The following is a 20,893-nucleotide window of genomic DNA, read 5'->3' as shown; positions in this document are numbered from 1 at the left end:
TGAACTGGGATATTCAAACAATGTATGTGTAAGCGCAATGGTATTTTCTTCATGTGCAGTCATGAGATAAGCATGCAAATATAATTACAATCAGAAATTTAAATTAGTGTTTGCATAACTATATTTAAAAAAAAATTACCATTGCAGATAATTTCTCAAATTTTGGGCATAGACAATTCATCATTGAAGTTGAGGTTTGGATATTGGAGGACCAATTTGTTTAAAAAGTCGTTCAAATTGTGATAACAACTGTGCAGTAATTTAACATTTTTGAAAAAATTATGGAGGTAGTTACCACCAAGCCATTTTTCTGCTACTTCCACAAGAAGAGGTACTTCTGAACATGATTCTTGTTTACTTGTGAAATTTCATTTCAGCCAAGTTTAAATTTATTAATCAAATGAGCTCTTTGTTGTCTTCTAAGGATCGAGTACAACCTTTGTTGCTACCTGTTGTCTATTCAGTTTCATGTAATTGCAAGTTAATTTACTTTAGTCAAACAGGTCAATTCATTACTAAATGCTTTTCTGAATACTATTCCTTACTGAATCCAAAAAATATCACAAATCTGGCCTTGCTGAACATGCAGTTACTAATTCTTACCACAGGATCCTTTGAGATGATGCTAAATCATTGCACTGTTGCTCCCACAAATTGGAATATCTTTTTACGGAAAGTGCTGAGGTCTTTCTCTATCACCCAAATCCTCTGGAAATTATCAGTAATTGTATTTTTTATTTATTTAATATAATTACACTCACACACCTATTTCAGATCCTAATAGTATTATATTTACTTGGCTCTCTCTCTCTCTCTGACAGCTGAAAATGAAAAAATATACCACTTTTATGTACCTACATAGATATCACTAAAACATCAGATAGATGGGCACATCTATATATAAATCAAAATGATCACCTTGAAGAAGTAGACCTTGGAGTGCACATCTCAGATTCCTTAACAGACATTAAAACAAGAAAACAGAAAGCACAGTTACATAGAAATCTTAATAACGTATGGAAGTCAAGCCTCATCTCAAAGGAGACGAAGATTCATCTTTACAAATGCACCAGCCAGTCTATCTTTCTGAACAGCTCCCAGATCTAGAACATCTCAACAAAAGCAGCAACCAATATTATAAATAGTTTTGGAATTACTTGTCTAAGAAATATCCTGGATTACTCCTGGGAAGACCGCATTCCCAACTCTACTATATTAGATGAAACCCAGCAAGATCCTCTAGTCAGCATTGTTTAAAGAAACCAAATAAAATGGCTCGGTCACCAACTCAGACATCCACCTTCTGCCCTTTGATGCTCTGGTTTTTACGCCCCTACAGATGGAAAAAGAAAAAGAGGCAGACCCCGAACTCCATATTAGAAATACATCAGCAATATTCTCCCCGTTTCCTACCAACTCTCTGAATCAGAGATCCATCAATTAGCATATGACAGAGAAGCCTGGTTTTCCTTCACGTCATAACCTCCAAGTCCTATCTTAGTGTACACAGATTACTTATTTGTTTTGATTGGTTTCCCTATTTATAATTTTAAGATTATAAATAATGTACACATATTGTTGAATTACCAATTTTACTTTGTTACACTGTTAATGGTTTAAGAAACTTAAACTGAAATATGTAATTAATTACAAATATTTAAATATCTTTCCACTGTATTTGTGTGTGTGTATTTTGTTTCTTTATGCCTGTAGAATGCCTTTATGATTAAGAAGTTCGAAAGAGGTGAATTGGAAAAATTTGAGCAGGAAAGAAGAATGGGTAATCTATGATATGCAAACTTATAAATTATATAGTTATAGTATTTTTGTTTTTACTGTAAAATTGTTTATTAATATGGATGGGAATGTAGTAAGGCTGAGGGGAAAAACTGTGTTCCACTTTCAGTTAAGATTATCTGGATTTCTATATTCTATTTGTCTCGCATGTGAAAATAATTTCCTTACATCTTGTTTACTACTCCTATTTTTATTATATATATACTTCTGCCTACGGAGCTTTAAATCCTACTCATTAAGATTTTTTTTTTCTTATTTCTTGGCTAACAGAGACATCTTCAGGGATTACAAAAAACCTTTTGTAACAACACACAAATATAATACAACAGTGAGTGAAACTAAAGTCCTATCTAGGTGGTGCACTCTCTATGGGCATTTGCAGGTGGCCTAGGATGCGAAGAGGGATCTCTGATAATTAAAGCTTCCCAAATTTTGGGAAGTTTAATGCAACCGTATTAAATTCGGTTGATTCCTGAGTGCAGATGCAGATTCAAAGAAAAGTCTTTCTTTTTTGAATTTACTATGGTGGAGCATGGTGGTTTTTTCCAGGAGATCCTGTGTTATATCCAAAAGATGGTCTGCAAGGCCAGATTGACCATAATTGTGATTGCAGATGTATGACTTGTGTTCTTCTAACCAGATTGTTGCTGATCTGCCTGTCTGTCCTAAGTAAGCCAGTTTAAAGGCACAAGGTACTCTATATACTCCAGGCACTGAGAGTGGAAGGAGCTAGTCTTTGGTGGAATGGATAAGGGTAGCAAATTTATGGTGGGGCTTAAAAGCTGCATGGTGGTTGTACTTTTTTTTTAATGATCTGGCTATTTTTTCTGATGTACCATGGATATAAGATATGGTGATGGCATTTCTGAAGAGATGGTTGGGGAATGGAGAAGGACTTGATTATTTTTTGAATTCTGTAGTCATTGTAGCTATTGGAAAGGAAGGTGTTGTGTATGTGTTTGAGTTCGGTTGAAAGGGCAGTTTCACTGGAACAAAGATTGTGGGCTCTATTGATAAGTTTTAATAATGCCATATTGCTGAGAGGGGTGGTGGTGGGAGAGTTTGTGAATGTATCTGCCTGTACGAGTAGGTTTTCTATATACAGAGAAAGAAAGGTTACCATTAGGAAGGCGTGTCTAGGAAGGGTAAACAATTGTTATTTTCCTTTTCCATCGTAAACTGGATTAAACGCCGCACATTGGCTCGTTACAGTCAGAGCTCTCCACTATACTCAATCCTGAACTTCGGTCCATTCTCTTTGGCATCTCAGAAAGAATTCCAAAAAATAAAAAATAAGCACATCAAAAAGTTTAATAACCTGTGTAAATCTAAACCACTACCTCAAGTTCAACCGCTTCATACAGTAGTCAACCTATCGTCCAAAAGACTCAGCGAAAATACCGTTAGTGCCCTAAGCCTCGGACACAATTTTGCCGTCTCGCCTTAAGAAGTTCCGGTATTGGATATTATGTACAACATCGAACATGGAATTTGTCACTTGGCTCCAGAAACAGCCAATAACATCAGACTTGATGTAGCTAACATTCTCTCCTGGTCATCACCTCCAAAAATTAATTTATCTTCCAGACAACTCTCTGCCCTCAGAAAATTATGGAAAGAAAAAAGTACTGTCATCACCAGAGCTGATAATGGTAATGCCACAGTCATTCTTAACGCCATAGAATATAATCGGAAAATGGATATTATTATCCTTGATCATGTTACCCACATACCACTTGAACATGATCCCACAAAAACTCAAGTTAAAAAACCTACTTAAAAAAAGTGTCCTCTTGGCCTCCTGACATTACAAAAAAACTCAAACCATTTGGTTCTCACCCTCCCCCCCGTATATATGGTTTACCGAAAATCCACAAACCTAATTCTCCCCTAAGACCTATAGTAGACGCCACCAATGCTCCTTGCTACAAACTGTCAAACAGCTAGCTAACTCTTTGACTCCCCTCACTGGTCTTACCACATCTCGTGTAAAAAACTCTACCCACTTTAAAAAGTTAATTGAAAATCTTACTAATACAGACATATTGGTCAGCTTTGACATCATCTCATTGTACCAATATTCCCCTAAATGACACCTTAACACTCTTAAAAAAAGTTTTTCCTTCTGCTTTCTTAGAGCTCTTTTCCTTTGCCATCTAATCTGGTTATTTTTCTTGAAAGAACAAAATCTACAAACAGATAGAGGAAACTACCATTGGTTCCCCCCTCTCACCAATCTTTACATGGAAAATTTTGAAAAACAAGTCATAGACTCTTCTCCTCTAAAACCCTCTATCTGGTTAAGATATGTAGATGATATGTTCTCTATTTGGCCTCATGGCCCAGACACATTAGATTCCTTCCTCAGTCACCTTGATAGTCTACATCCAAGAATCCAGTTTACAATGGAAAAGGAAAATAACAATAGTCTCCCATTCCCAGACACCCTGATATTCTGATCCCTGGGATTTTCTATTTACAGAAAACACATACTGGCAGATATATTCACCAGTAGTCATCCCATATCTAATAATATGGGATTATAAAAACCCTATATAATAGGGCGAAAATTAATCAGTTCTGACAGCAGTGCATTAACTACTGAACTTACCATGTTTTCAATACTTTCTTACCCAATGGCTACAGCCTCCAAAACTGCAAACGGCCGGCAATTAATTGCCTTGAATCAGCTACTTCCTTTTCATTTTAAAAATTTAAAGTTTTCATTCTATTTGAAGTTCTTAATGTAATTAAGATCAGGTAAAATTACAAAAGTAAAATTCCAATAACACTGAAACAGATGCTTTAGATTCTAAGAAAGACTTAAGTTATATAAAACTATCAGCATTAGTTATATGACAGATCAACCACATGTACCAAGATGGTGCTTAAAAAAAAAAAAATAAATAAAATAACCTATATGAGTATAAATATATGCATAATTTAAAGGGGAAAAAAAGCTAAATGTTTCAGTGTTACTGGAATCCATCATTATCAAATTCCTGCCATGTACCCTCAAGGGGTGTACAGGATATGATAGTACTACAAGAAAAAATTACATCATTATTAATTTCCTATCTACAATTTTCCTCCAAATCAGTCTGTTACTTGTCAAGACTTCAACATCATCAGATCTTATATTTCTATCGTCTAAGGCACTTTGTACCGTATCTATCCACCTATATCTTGGTCTTCCTCTTGGTCGTTTTGCTAGTGGCAGAGAACACTTGTTTTGCTAATCTTTCTTCACCCATTCTGTTTAATTCTAGTAGCAAGGCTTATACGCTGGTCATACATAACTGGTAATTAGTTTACGAATTAACAACGCATATAAAGTATATTAATTAAAGGTAACTTTAATGAATAACTTCTATATTTCTACAGCCACTCTGGGCTGGCAGACCATGCCTTAGATACCCACCATAGAATTCTTTGGAAGAAAACAAAATAATACACCGCAGCAAGTTTAAATACGAAAGATTATTCAAGGAATCATCAGCAGCTCTAAAAAAAAGTTCCTAATCTCAACAAATTTGGGTGCATGAAACTACCCCAAATTTGGGAGACTTACATTATGAGAACTTCAGCCCAACTGCCAAGACAACCAAATTAGCCCACCAGATGGCACCATTAAGACTTTAGGAACAATATTAGTTTCTTGCTCTCTTCCTCATTTGCTTTTGTTAGTGCCTGCATGCACATACCATATCTTTATGTTCCTGAAGATGGCAACATGACGTTGCCGAAATATAGAAGTTATTGATTAAAGTTACCTTTAATAAATATACTTTATATGCGATGTTAATTCTGTAAACTAATTACCAGACATTCTGTTAAAGTGACTATACCACCTGAGATTAGCTCTGCTAATGCATTCCTGGATGCTGACAATGTCAAGTTCTTTCCTAATATTCTCGTTTTAAATATGATATTGCCATTGATGCCATCTGTTCACGCCTCTCATCTTTCTCAGGACTCTCATATCTGTGGTCTCTAGTCTTTGGTCAAGTGTTTTACTTCTGACTCAGCTCTCAGATCCATAAGTTAAAATTGGTTTGAACACTGTCTTGTATACAACTAATTTAGTATTCCGACTAATTTCTCTCTTATTCCATATGAATTTATTCAATTGACTTCCCACCATACCAGCTTTGCTGATTCTGTTGTCTATTTCTATATTTAATTTACTATCTTCACTAAAAATCGTGCCTAAGTAGCTGAAATGTTTTACTTGTTCCACAGGTTCTCCATTCACAACTCAGTTGACATTTTCAATGATTCTGCCTATTTCATTGTCTTTGTCTTTTTATTGCTGACCTTCATACCATATCTATTACAACAGTTATTCAATTTAGTCAAAGAATCTTGCAGACTTGTAGAAGATTTATTTAGAAGTATAACATCATCCTCATAAAAACAGCTGACATTAACATCTCCAATTTTGATATCATAATACCACTTTCCTTCATAATGTGATCCATATAGATAATGAATAACAGAGGGGATAATGTACATCCTTGTCTCACACCAGATTTAATATTAAAACCATCTTCCTGTACTTTCTTCAATTCTAACTGCTGACTTACAACTCAAATAAAGACAAAGTATTGCTTGATATAATGCCCCATGGGAACCAGTGCGAACAGCGAAAAGTCAGCTACTGGAACAAATCTGAAAACAAACCCCAACTCTACATCACCAGAGTTAAAGATCGGTACTATCAATGTAAGAAGCCTGAATGGCAAAGAAATGGAGCTAGCTGAGGAATTAGATAAGTACCAGATCGACATAATAGGGGTGACTGAAACAAAAAAGACCAAAACTGGTGAGATCTTTCTGAGCAATAAATACAAAATGTTATATTCAGGCAATGACAATCAAGGAAAAGAAGGAGTAGCCATAGTATTGAACACAAAATATGAGGCTAATCTTCTTGAATGGCAGTCAGTCTCAAGTAGAGTAATGTGGGCAAATATGAGAATGGGGAACTGGACAATGAGACTTATTTGTGCCTATGGTCCCACAGAAGGTTCTACTAAGGTAGAAGTGGAGGAATTTTTTGACGCTTTAGAAAAAGCAACTGACACAATGAAAAAGGAAAAGTTGGTCCTTGTTGGGGATCTAAATAGCAGAGTAGGAAATGATTGTGAGACATACAAAAATATTTTGGGAAAATTTGGAGAAAAGAGCAAAGCTAATAATAATGGCAAATATCTGTTGGATTTCTGCTCAGGACATGGACTGGTTATTACTAACACCATGTTCCAACATAAAAATGTGCACAAATTCACAAGGAGAGAAGAGGCAAGGAATAAGAAAAGTCTCATTGACTATGTTATTGTTGATAGTGATGTTTTCTCCCTGGTGCAGGACACCAGAGTGTACAGAGGATTTGAAATTGGAAGTGATCACTATTTAGTCTTGAGCAGGATAAAATTGAATTTCATATTGAAAAGAATAACATGTAAGAAAGTTTTAAAGAGAATAAAAGTTGAGCAGCTCTCAGATGTTAACTGTAGACTAAAATACAGAAAGATTATTGAAAAGAAAATGAAAGAGTTTGAAAACAGGAATCAAACCTTGGAGATTCAGTGGCAAACTCTGAAGAAAACATTGATTGATTCTGCCAGAGAGGCATGTGGTGAGGTTGTGTGCAAGAATAAAAAAATCAGAACTCCCTGGTGGACACAGGAAGTTAAAGAGGCAGTGAAGGAAAAGAAGAAAACATATCAAAAGTTTCTGGCAAATAAGTCAGCTTTTACTCTTACAGAATACAGAGACAAATGTAAGAAAGCTAAACAGTGTGTAAAACTAGCTAAACAAAAGTCATGGGAGGACTTTGGCAAGAATATAGAAAATAAATATCAAGAAGGTAGCAAAATATTCTGGAGGTTGTTGAAGAAGCTTAGGAATGGAGGAAAGAGTGCTGTAAAAGGAGTTAGAGATGATAAAGGTGACATGAAAACAGGAGAAAAAGATATCCTTGAAGTACGGAGTAATTACTTTGAAAAATTGCTAAATGAAACAAGCAGTGATGACAGCACAGTGATAAAAAACACTGACCAGGCATGCAGTCAGGAATACATATCCATACTTGAAGTAGAAAAAGCCATCAAAGTCTTGAAATGTGGAAAGGCAGCAGGAGTAGATGATATTCGACCAGAAATGCTGAAGTATGGTGGTATAAGAGTCTTACAGTGGCTGCACTGCATAGTTCAGAAAGCCTGGACAGAGGGACGCATTCCCGATGATTGGAGTAGAGCTCTCATAGCACCCATATATAAAAAGGGAAATAAAACTGAATGTGAGAATTACAGAGGTATTTCCCTACTGAGTGTTCCTGGCAAGATCTATGCAAGTATACTTGAGAAACGGTTGAGAAGAATTGTGGAAGAAAAGCTTGGTGAAGAACAAGCTGGATTCTGGCCAAATAGAGGCTGTCAGGATCAGATCTTCACTTTACGACAAATAGTCGAGAAAGCATGGGAATATAACAAAGATCTGTATTTAAGTTTTGTCGATTTGGAAAAGGCATATGACAAGGTACCAAGAGAGAAGCTATTCAATACGGTGCAGTTATATGGTGTCAATGGGGCATTATATCAAGCAATACATAGTCTGTATTTGAGTTGTAAGTCAGCAGTTAGAATTGATGGAAGTACAGGAAGATGGTTTAATGTTAAATCTGGTGTGAGACAAGGATGTACATTATCCCCTCTGTTATTCATTATCTATATGGATCACATTATGAAGGAAAGTGGTATTAAACCTGATATCAAAATTGGAGATGTTAATGTCAGCTCTTTGCTTTATGCGGATGATGTTATACTTCTAAATAAATCTGCTACAAGTCTGCAAGATTCTCTGACTAAATTGAATAGCTGTTGTAATAGATATGGTATGAAGGTCAGCAATAAAAAGACAAAGACAATGAAAATTGGCAAAATCATTGAAAATATCAACTGTGTTGTGAATGGAGAACCTGTGGAACAAGTAAAACATTTCAGCTAATTAGGCGCAATTTTTACTGAAGATGGTAAATTAAATATTGAAATAGACAACAGAATCAGCAAAGCTGGTATGGTGGGAAGTCAATTGAATAAATTCATATGGAATAAGAGAGAAATTAGTTGGAACACTAAATTAGCTGTATACAAGACAGTGTTCAAACCAGTTTTAACTTATAGATCTGAGAGCTGGGTCAGAAGTAAAACACTTGACCAAAGTCTAGAGACCGCAGATATGAGAGTCCTGAGAAAGATTAGAGGCGTGAACAGATGGCATCAATGGCAATATCATATTAAAAATGAGGATATTAGGAAAGAACTTGACATTGTCAGCATCCAGGAATGCGTTAGCAGAGCTAATCTCAGGTGGTATGGTCACTTAAATAGAATGGGAGAGAAAAGATTAGCGAAACAAGTGTTCTCTGCCAGGTTGGCATCAAAACGACCCAGAGGAAGACCAAGATATAGGTGGATTGATACGGTACAAAGTGCCTTAGACGATAGAAATATAAGATCTGATAATGTTGTAGTCTTGACAAGTAACAGATTGATTTGGAGGAAAATTGTAGATAGGAAGTTAGTAATGCTGTAATTTTTTCATGTAGTACTGTCATATCCTGTACACCCCTTGAGGGTACATGGCAGGAATTTGATGATGATGATGATGAAAATTTAAGCAGTCAGACTTATGTAGCTAGTGTATTTGGATTTCATCCTACATGGGCAAAATAAAGTGTAGAGTTGAGTTAGAATGGCAATATGATCTTGTTTTTGCATGAAGAAATTATAGGGCATCCAATCAATTTTTTTTGTTGTTGTTTTGTTTACAAAAATGAAATCTTATATCAACACATGCTGACAATATTAAAATATTACAAAACATGCTGCAAAAAAGTAAATAAATAAATAAAATTATTTATTGAAATTCAGGCTGATATTTATTTTACAGACTATAGTTCGGTATACATATTTGTACAGGACTTCAACGGTATGATCACAATAGACATGGACTAGATACAACTTTTACAGGTAAACCGTAGGGCTTCATGTCAATGAATCAATCGCCAGTTGCTTGAGTAATTGTAAGCCAACAAAACAGGGCAATGAAGAAGAAGGGAGAGTCCGTGACCTGAAAATATATTGGAATATTTGATAAGCACTTCATACTTGCAAAATTTTGCAATTTGGAAAAGAAATAAAAATGTTATTGAAATAACATCTAATGGAATATTCAGTTCCAATGGCAATTACAGGCAATCCTCAGTTATCTGATAATGCACATTTTACAGTAAGCTCATTTTCTTTTAGTAATGTTATGGATTAATGATGGGTTGTTCCTTGCTGAGAGTTAGATACCTTATAGCAATAACATGATTCAGTACAATGTATTTTGTAACCCATTTTGCTTACAACTTAAACTTTACTCACCGTATGCATTTTAAATATTCAAAAATATTCAACAGTCTATTACAATACACTCGCTCTTTATTTTCTCCTTTAACACACTGAGCTCAATGGTCTGCAATTACAAAACAAAACTAAAAAAATGGAAATGCATTAAGTATTATACTAATTGCAATGATGCCCAAATTTAATTACATATAACTGATTTACTTATTTTATATCAATTTCACCTACAGAAAGTTATAATCTTATAAAATTTAGTATCATGGGCAGGCTACATCATCTATATAATTTCGTAAATATGGTCATTAGTGCTATAGAAACCAAAATGGAACTTTTTCAAGCTCACCTCAGACCTCCAATAAGTAAGACCATGTCTCACACATCTTTGTCATAGTTGAATATATAGTCTGTAAGATGGTGCTATCCATTCGGTTGGCCAACCAAATAAATTTAAAGGCTATGAATTGTTACTTAATTCTTATATTTTTCTTAGCTAATTTGCATCTTACTGGTTCTAGGGAGGGTTATAATGATATTAATTAAGGAAGTTACAACACACACACTATATATTAATTAGAATAACTTTTAATTAATACTTCCAATATTTCAGTAAATTCAAATTGTCTTCATCACAAAACAAAGAACAAATTGACATGTGCATGCAGCCACTACATAATGTATGATTGAAACAGAATAACAAAGACAAGTCTCTGTTATCAAATTTTATCTTCATTAAATTTGCATCTGCCCATATCGTGCATGCAGTTATAAGAAGCGAATTTATATTTGGGAAAATACCCTTTAGTATGCATATATGTCAATTGTTTACTGTATAAAGTGTTTATTGTTGAAAATTATCTTCATTTTCTGCCAGGAAAGCGCATTAAAAATCATGTATGTTAATCTCAAGCTGAGCACTTTATTTTCTGATGGGTTACATACAATATGTAATGCTTTGTTTTTTATGTAAAAAAAAAATGTTTATAGTAATGGCCACGTAGAGAGCTTTTGCGATGGTCGAAAATGAAATTAGCAAATTAATTGATGGGGAAATAGATTTAAATGAGGAACTGGTGCAATTAATAGATGACATCAAACCAAATGGCGGGGAAAATTCTGCCGAAATTCTGATTGTGATGAATCCGTTAAAGAATTCAGTTTAAAGAAATTAGCAGAAGGATTGGACTTGGCAAGAAAGTTAGCGAGTTATTTTACGGATAATGAACACTCTCAGTGGAGAGCTCTGGAAAATTTATGAGATAATTGGATATTTGTTTAGCTCCATATTATGAACTTAATAAAAAAATTGCAGCATAGCGGTAAGCAAGGTCTTACCTTGACTTCTTGATAACTAAACGAGCCGAAGTATGCAATGAGAATTATACAAATGATGTTGAGGAGATTTCAAGTGATGATGATATCCGGCCACTTGTAAATAAAGAACATCTATGCTCTTTTAGTTTCGAAGACAGTGATGATGATCAAAATATGTGCTTTATTTTATTTTGCCTAAAAATTTATGCATTATGTGCAATGAAGTTTACATACAACTAATAATTTTGATAAGTTTATACTATATATTTGTTTCATAGTTTGTTTTCTTAACTTACATGAATTACCTGAAGTAAATAAAATATATTTTTGTGGGATATGTCATTGTTGTTTATATAATTTAAAAAAAAAATTATATCAGAAATAACTCTACTTTTCTATGCGATCTGATTCTTGCATAACACGATTTATATAACGTGGCATTTCTATGGAACCTAACATCCGCATTATACGAGGGTTACCTGTAGTTAAGAAAGGGGTGAGAGCTAGATTTTTCCTCTCAAAGAGCAGTGCATAATTGGAATGACTTTCCTCTGGAGAGATAGTGAGGGCAGGCAGCACGAATGAATTCAAGAAAAGGTATGACAGCTGATGTGGGTATGTGGGCTCCCTCAATGAGTCCCTGGAGGTTGTTGGTAATAATAATACAAAATCTCCCAAAGCAAAAATGGAAATAAAGAAATTTTGAAAGAAAATTACTGCAAGACAGCGTTAGAGAAATCAGAAAACGCTAACAGAATTAAATAGACAGCAAAAATCTATTAAAAAGCAGAAAGATAATATAATGCAGGCTATAAAAAAATTTTTTTTTTTAATTTTAAAAAATGCTATGTCTTGTAATGAAGTCACAAAAATTCACTAATAAAGGAAACAAAATATATTTGAAAGTAGAAGACACAAAACCATACTGACAGAGAACAGCTAGCCTGATTTGGCCAAGAGACTATCTGCTCTCGAACCAGAATATTTAAATTCCACTATCAGACAATGGATGCTTGTGCGTGTGTTAGATGAATTTCACTGCCCAATGTTAGACCACCATGTGGCTTAGCAAAAGCCTGAAGTGGTTTGAAAATTTTCATTTTTGATTTCCAGAAAAGCTACTTGGTTAATCTAATCTTTAAACTACCGATGGTATCGATGTATCTTAGACTTCTTGAAATTGCAACATTTTTGTGGATAGAAATCATAAAATATATGACTATGTACACAAAATTGTACACAGAACAAATACCAGATGATGAAATATCACTAGAAAACAGTAAATGCAATTAAAAAGATACAAACAAACAAAAAAAAAGTACTAAGTTGCTAAGAAACAGTAATATAAATATATTATTAAAATATGGGAAGAAGAAAAGCACTCGAGAACTTTATAATATATAAAGGATAAAAGAAAACCATAAAACTACAGAGGAATTTTTATTCTTTCAAACACAAATGTTAAAATATCAACAGCAACATAAAACATAAGAGCCTGTGTAGCTCAGTGGATGTGGCGTTTGCACACCATCGCGCTAGGCCGCACGAAGGAAGTCTTGGTTTCGAGTCTAGTCGGCGACTAGAGGAAATTTTTCTAAGCCTTTTTTCGACCGGTTCCCGAGTTAGTCGATCTCTGGCACGGGCAAGCAGGTTTTTCCTCCCGGAAACTCGGGTTTTTCGTCCTGTAAACTCAAGAAAATCAACCGTAGAACCCACATTATTTCAGACATTAAATATATTGTGTTAGGGTTAGAGACCACGAGATGGCGGCACATTTGAGCCGTCTCTCTTCACTGCGTACCGCTTAATTAGTGATAGCCTTGGGCCATCTGTCTCTGATTGGGTACCAGTGGAGATTGAACTGCCCACTCAGTCTCCAAAAGTTAGATAGGGCTAAATGGCCTCGCCTACTCCCGTATATACGGGAATAAAAAGGCGTTAGCTGATTTTTTTTTTTTTTACATAAAACATAAGCTTAGATATTAGCAATTATTCATCTGTAATTTTGTAAAAAATAACGTATTTAATTCAAAACACTAAAAGAGAAAAAAAAAATTTAGCTGCTAATGTTTCATTGGTTTTATATTGAGCATCTTAAAAGCATAAACAATTTGTCATAGTACCAAGCACCAAAAAAAAAAAAATAAAATAAATAAATAAATAAAACTGAACAAAAACAAAGAAGTTCTAATTTGCTACTATCTGTTGTTGGATAAACAAGAAGTTTACAAGTATTAAGTTGATCTTAAAATGATTATCTCCCAAATCTTAGATATATCAACACAGCCATAATTGCTGAGGTTTCAGGAATGTTTCAGGAATTATGTGAAATTAATGCATTTCTCATTTATGTAGTTTAAGGCACTATAATTGTTGATGAATTACTTATTGAAAATTTCTAATTCAGCTTCATTTGTATACCCTTATGTATAAAGCATAGCGAGAATGTTAATTTTCTCGAAATTTCTTTTGAAACTTACAGAGTGGGAAATCTTAAATACAGTAAAGCATCTATTGTCCATGGTAATGGGGTATGCTAGAGCCCAAATAATTGAAAATACGGTTAATCCAAATTATGTTTTACCATATTAAATACATTAAAAAAAAACTATAACTATAAAAACATAAGATAAACATTCTTGTAGTATGTAAATACAAAAGTGAACACTTTTAAACTTATTTAGTTAGGAAATCTATGGATTTTGGTTGTTTTTTTTGTAGCATTATTATTCTAATTTTTTTTTCCTTATACATCCACAAATGATGCAATGTTATTTAAAATATGCAGTAATGATTTCTGTTATTTTACGAATCCACATTGCACTGAGAATTTTTAAAAAAAATTAAATTTCTATGTATTACAGAAGACTATGGTTAATCCAACCCCATGGATAATTGAGCCCCAGATAATCGGTGTTTTACTGTAACACATCTTATTGTGTTACAGTAAAATCTGTGTTAAGAATACATTCTTGATTTCTTAAGTGTAGAGGGTATGGATTTCTTAATCAGACCTAGTCAGTCAATAAGACTATTTAAATAAACAAAAAGCCATATTTATTTCACTTTTCATTTGTTTTGCTTGGCATGAGAGATAATGTTTCAAAAGTTCTTTTGGTTTGCATCACAGGTAGAAATCTGGAATACCTAACATATTCATTGTTATAACAACTGCATCTGCAAAAGGTTGCAGATGTTAGAGAGACATCTTGAGTGTATCATGAATTAGAAGCAGTGCTGCATGTGACTTACAAATAAGTCTTTTATTTTAGTGAACACTAGTAATTTTAGCAATTATTTTTGCTTTTATTTTACATACTTTAGAGTGTAAAGTTGTGTGTGTGTGTGTGAAATTCAATACGTGCTGAACAGGAAAGATTCAGCAATGCATGAGAAGCTTTGAAAATTGCTTAAATTAGCAGTAACTGAATGTGACCCTAGATAGAGTTTGAAGAACAGACTGGAAGTGAAATGAATTTTCTATCTTATTAAGCAAGCCATCCATAAGAAGAAGATGATGTGGAAGGAATATCATGAAAATAAGAATGAGAAGAATTATGAAATATATATGAATAAATCACAGGCAAGAAAAATTACAAGTATTGTATGGAAAGTTAAATTGGATTATGAACAGAAAATGTCTGTGCAGGCTAAAGTCAATCCAAAATAATTTTATTGTTATGCTGTAAGTAAAAGAAATAATGAACGTGGCAGAATAACTTTAGTGAATGCAGATGGTACCCTTGTTTCAGAACCTGATGAGGTTTTTTGAATAATGCATGCACTTCAATAAGATCTATCTACCAGGTGCACAAGAATGAAGTTTAAGAGCTATTGCATAGTCCTGATAGGAATTCAGAAATAGAGACAGAAGAATATCTGCACATATACTAAAGCAATGTTGAAATGAACTGGCTAGGCTCTTGACATGTTTGTATAGTCTCAGCTCAAGAAAAATGCTGCATGAATGGAAAAATGTAAGATAGTTCTGTTGTACAAGGGTGGTGTAAAAATCAATGTGCCTTACTACAGACCTATCAGTATCTCTGGAGTGGTGGTGGTGAAGATTTTAGAGAAATTGGTAAGAACTTGCATACAGAGATGGATTGACAGGTAAGCTTTACTTTGCAAAGAACAGCATGGGTTTACTAAAGAGAAGTCACATTTTAGCAATCTGCTCATATTTTATACTGTTATGGCTGAATTGGATAAAAGAAATGGATACAATATGGCACTGTTGGGCTTTGCTAAGGCATTTGATAAGATGCCATTTGAAAAGCTATTGTATAAACTAAAAAATTATATGGGATTGGATGAGTAGATGGTTGACAGACACAGCAGAAAACAGTATATGGTGGGTGTGAATCTGCCAGCTTTAAGGTGACCAGTAGGCTGTTCAATAGATCAGTCTAGGACTGATCCCAGGGATCAATCTTTGGAACACTGTTGTTCAATTTACACATTAGTGATATTGGGAAGGATCTGACAGGAAATAGATCTTCAACTGTTTGCTGATAATACAAATATAGAAAGGCAATCAGGGATACTATTGATATGTAGCACTTGCAGAATGATTTGAATAATCTGGAAAAGTGGGCAATTGATAATGGCTTTCAATTCAATGTTAATAAGTGCAAAGTTATGCACTTTGGCATGATGAGATTTCCATTGCCATATTATATTGGTAGGGTTGTGCTACAAAAATTGAGGAGGCTAGGGATCTTGGTGGGTGGGAATTTGAAGTTCAAAGGTCACACAGCAAAAATTGCAAATACAACCCAGAGGATAACTGCAATGTTGAAGCAAATATTGATATGGAAAAAGAAGTCATTCTGCCTCTTTGTGAGGACTTGATACAACCACAACTGGACTACTATGCTTAGATTTTGTCTCCTGAATTCAGAGCGGAACAGGCTGTAGACAGAGTGCAAACAGAGCGAGAAAGATTATATCGAGATCATGGAATTTATTGAGAGTACATGGACTGCAGATACACAGGAAAAAAGGGGGTGATAAGCAGGGGCGAATGCTGGTCTTGAAATTCACGCTTGCTCTTGTTATCATTCAGGGGGTGAGCGGTGTGATTGAAGTCCGATTAGCAGAATAATGAATTACTGACCATTTAAAACTATATATTTAGAAATTTATGTACATTTAATCATACAAATACAACATTTATTTTATAAATGATATTCTATCTTTTTCAATTTAGCTACTTGAATACAAATTCTACCCTATCGTTCTTCTTTATGAACTGGTCAATAACATCATCATAAAAAGTTGGTTGTAACTTAATTTTCCCAAGCAACATGTACACTTGTAAAGGCTGGCTGAAGCTCACTGGCTAGAGCTACTTCGACTGTGTATGGCCTGTGTTTAAGACGACGTGAAGGAAGTGGAAATGGCTATGCACGCGCATGAAATCATAGTGCTGCAGCGAGGACCTGGAAGCCCATACAACCAAGCAAGCCTAGGTAGCTTTGATTGACGATCAAGCATCAGCCTTCGAAAAAATACGCAAAGAACAATTATTGGCGCACAAGCATAAGACGTCGTCTGTCTACAAAAATAAAAGCCTAATGCTTGTGCGCCAATAATTGTTCTTTGCGTTTTTTTTCGAAGAATTTGCCCCGGTGATAAGATAAATGTCTATAAACTTCTGAATGGATGTTATAGGATACTGTCTGATGAAATTTTTCATTATATGAAAGGTGGAGGAGAGAACACATTGTGCACAACTAAGAAAGGGCCAAGAGATAGATTTTTCTGGTTCTTACTACTAGCTCTAACTTCCACAGAGTAGTGAGTGAGTAGAGCAGTCCGTGATGATACCGATGGATTTTACAAAGGCAATGAAGGATACCACACAGAACTCTGTAATGCAAATTAGAACAAACTGGGGATTGATATGAAGCTGGTGATAGCAATATGAAGGTAGCTGATGGACAGATACCAAAAAAGATAAACAAAGGAGTAGAATCCAGGTAATTAGCAGTGTGCCACACAGTTCTGGGCTTGGACTGCTACTGTTTAACTTGTACATAAATGATACAGGAAATAATTTGAAGGGAAATATTCAGTTACTTGCTGATAATGCAAAATTGGGTAGGTAGGTAACAGTTAATCGAGGAGATGCAGAGAGCTTGCAGGATGATTTAAACAGGCTGGCACTATGGGCAAAAGATAATGTTATCAGTTTAATGTAGAAAAGTGAAAGTAATGCATTTTGAGCTGTGTACCACACTGATGGAATTATACTCCAGGTGACTGATAATGATGCTAGATTTGGGGTGGTAATAGAATTGAAGTTTATAGGACATATTGCTAAGGTTGTTCATAGTATTACTATTAGTTTAGTGAAAAACACACAAACAGAGATAAGGAAGTTATCATTCCTTGGGTCTAGTCACTTAGGTTTCTTGGGATGAGGAAGTAGTGCACTTGCTTCAAAGAGAGCAGACCAAGAGGTCATTCCCAGAAGTTAAGTAAGAGTGTTGTTAGCAAAGGTGTGAGGCCTATATTTTTCACTTGGAGAGCCATGAATGATTGGAATGGTTGCTAGAGTAAGTTGTGAGTGCTTTATCTGTTAATGGGTTTAAAGAGAGAGACAATAGACATTGTGTGAGTAGTTTGAATCTGCCACAAAGACTTTAGACTCTGTGAAGGAGCCCATGCAATGATGTGCATTCTGACTACATGATCAAAATATGTTTTACAGAATTTTATAATGATTAATAAGTATGGATTTATTTAATATGTTTTGAAAAGAAAAGAAAAAAAAAGTCCTACAGCTTTTCCATTTACTTTTATTCAACAAGATATTGTTATTAAAAAGTTTTTTAAAAAACCTACTACTTGCTTAATATTCTTTATTAATCATATGCCCCATATTATTCAGGGAATATGATTAATATGCCCTAACAGACTATATTACTTTTTTTTTCCCAAACCAGTAATTTGTGGATATTGGATAATAACTTATCATTTCAGTCTTGCATGACAAAGTAAAAAGAACTCATGAATGGAAACAATGACTTAAAAATAATAACTGCCATAATCTTACTATCTATATCTTTTGACACTGCAACCCAATTCTGCAGCCATTTGGTCAATTCTTCTTTTGGTAACCCTAATGGATTCAGGCCTCTTAAAAAACAAGCCTGTAATAAAAGAAAGAAAAGGAGTTGAAAATTAGGTCTTAATATGACATAAATAACATAATGATGAATCACATCCATATTCATTATTATTATTATTACTGGTAAGAACAGTGAAGCTACTTTCTTAATAAGGATTGTAATAGTATTTTAAGCTTGAGGTTACTTTTCAATTTGACATTTGAACTACAAACTAGTTCAAGGGAAGATTTAGGCAAGAATAATGTAAAAAAAGACTAAGAAAATTGTTGAAAGGAGAACTGTTAAAGAATAATGGAGTTAGACCAAACAGGCATTATCAAGATAAGATTTTTACCTGAGGGGTGCTTAAGGGTCAAAGCTGTATAACTGAGAGGAGACCTCCACATAGCCTTTAAAGGAATGCGGAGAACCGACCAGGGCTTCTGACCTAATGTCCAATCCTCACCTTCTCATGGTGCACCCTGTTGGGTATCTACTTTGATACTGAACGAATGAGGATGGGCTGGCAATTTGTGATTTAGCCGACCAAATTGTATTCTTATTGGTTAAACCAAAATAAAAAATGACGGTACAACATGACAAAATTTCATGCCGGCTGGGGCGTCGCCCGGTTAAACAAGGCCCCCGTTGTTTTCACCAGGGAACCAGGGCGAACAGCGAAAAGTCACCTACTGGAACAAATCTGAAAACAAACCCCAAATCAACATCACCAGAGTTAAAGATTGGTACTATCAACGTAAGAAGCCTGAATGGCAAAGAAATGTAGCTAGCTGAGGAATTAGATAAGTACCAGTTCGATATAATAGGGGTGACTGAAACAAAAAAGACCAAAACTGGTGAGATCGTTCTGAGCAATAAATACAAAATGTTATATTCAGGCAATGACAATCAAGGAAAAGAAGGAGTAGCCATAGTATTCAACACAAAATACGAGGCTAATCTTCTTGAATGGCAGTCAGTCTCAAGTAGAGTAATGTGGGCAAATATGAGAATGGGGAACTGGACAATGAGACTTATTTGTGCCTATGGTCCCACAGAAGGTTCTACTAAGGTAGAAGTGGAGGAATTTTTTGACGCTCTAGAAAAAGCAACTGACACAATGAAAAAGGAAAAGTTGGTCCTTGTTGGGGATCTAAATAGCAGAGTAGGAAATGATTGTGAGACATACAAAAATATTTTGGGAAAATTTGGAGAAAAGAGCAAAGCTAATAATAATGGCAAATATCTGTTGGATTTCTGCTCAGGACATGGACTGGTTATTACTAACACCATGTTGCAACATAAAAATGTGCACAAATTCACATGGAGAGAAGAGGCTAGGAATAAGAAAAGCCTCATTGACTATGTTATTGTTGATAGTGATATTTTCTCCCTGGTGCAGGAACACCAGAGTGTACAGCGGATTTGAAATTGGAAGTGATCACTATTTAGTCTTGAGCAGGATAAAATTGAATTTCATATTGAAAAGAATAACATGTAAGAAAGTTTTAAAGCGAATAAAAGTTGAGCAGCTCTCAGATGTGAACTGTAGACTAAAATACAGAAAGATTATTGAAAAGAAAATGAAAGAGTTTGAGAACAGGAATCAAACCTTGGAGATTCAGTGGCAAACTCTGAAGAAAACATTGATTGATTCTGCCAGAGGCATGTGGTGAGGTTCTGTGCAAGGATAAAAAAATCAGAACTCCCTGGTGGACACAGGAAGTTAAAGAGGCAGTGAAGGAAAAGAAGAAAGCATATCAAAAGTTCCTGGCAAATAATTCAGCTTTTACTCTTACAGAATACAGAAACAAATGTAAGAAAGCTAAACAGTGTGTAAAACTAGCTAAACAAAAGTCATGGGAGGACTTTGGCAAGAATATAGAAAATAAATATCAAGAAGGTGGCAAAATATTCTGGAGGTTGTTGAAGAAGCTTAGGAATGGAGGAAAGAGTGCTGTAAAAGGAGTTAGAGATGATAAAGGTGACATGAAAACAGGAGAAAAAGATATCCTTGAAGTATGGAGTAATTACTTTGAAAAATTGCTAAATGAAACAAGCAGTGATGACAGCACAGTGATAAAAAACACTGACCAGGCATGCAGTCAGGAATACATATCCATACTTGAAGTAGAAAAACCCATCAATGGCTTGAAATGTGGAAAGGCAGCAGGAGTAGATGATATTTGACCAGAAAAATGCTGAAGTATGGTGGTATAAAAGTCTTACAGTGGCTGCACTGCATAGTTC

General features: G+C 34.8%; 1 protein-coding gene across 1 annotated transcript in view; it reads right to left on the bottom strand.

The window, feature by feature from the left end:
• Positions 1–9,767: 9,767 nt before the first annotated feature.
• Positions 9,768–20,893, bottom strand: part of LOC150109478 (LETM1 domain-containing protein 1) — an 86,675-nt gene continuing 75,549 nt past the window's right edge. Inside the window, exons 8-9 of the mRNA XM_090402443.1 lie at positions 18,589–18,685; positions 9,768–9,933 (exon numbers count right to left, since the gene is read on the bottom strand). Coding sequence (XP_090258569.1) covers positions 9,854–9,933; positions 18,589–18,685 — 177 coding nt within the window. The 3' untranslated portion in view covers positions 9,768–9,853. The remainder of the gene's footprint in view (positions 9,934–18,588; positions 18,686–20,893) is intronic.

This window comes from Typopeltis vanoorti, chromosome 2, assembly GCF_054136105.1.
Source record: "Typopeltis vanoorti isolate ZY-2024b chromosome 2, IOZ_Tvanoo_1.0, whole genome shotgun sequence".
NCBI classification, from domain to species: domain Eukaryota; kingdom Metazoa; phylum Arthropoda; class Arachnida; order Uropygi; family Thelyphonidae; genus Typopeltis; species Typopeltis vanoorti.
The sequence above is the reverse complement of the archived record's forward strand: the minus strand, read 5'-3'. Positions and strand labels throughout refer to the sequence as shown.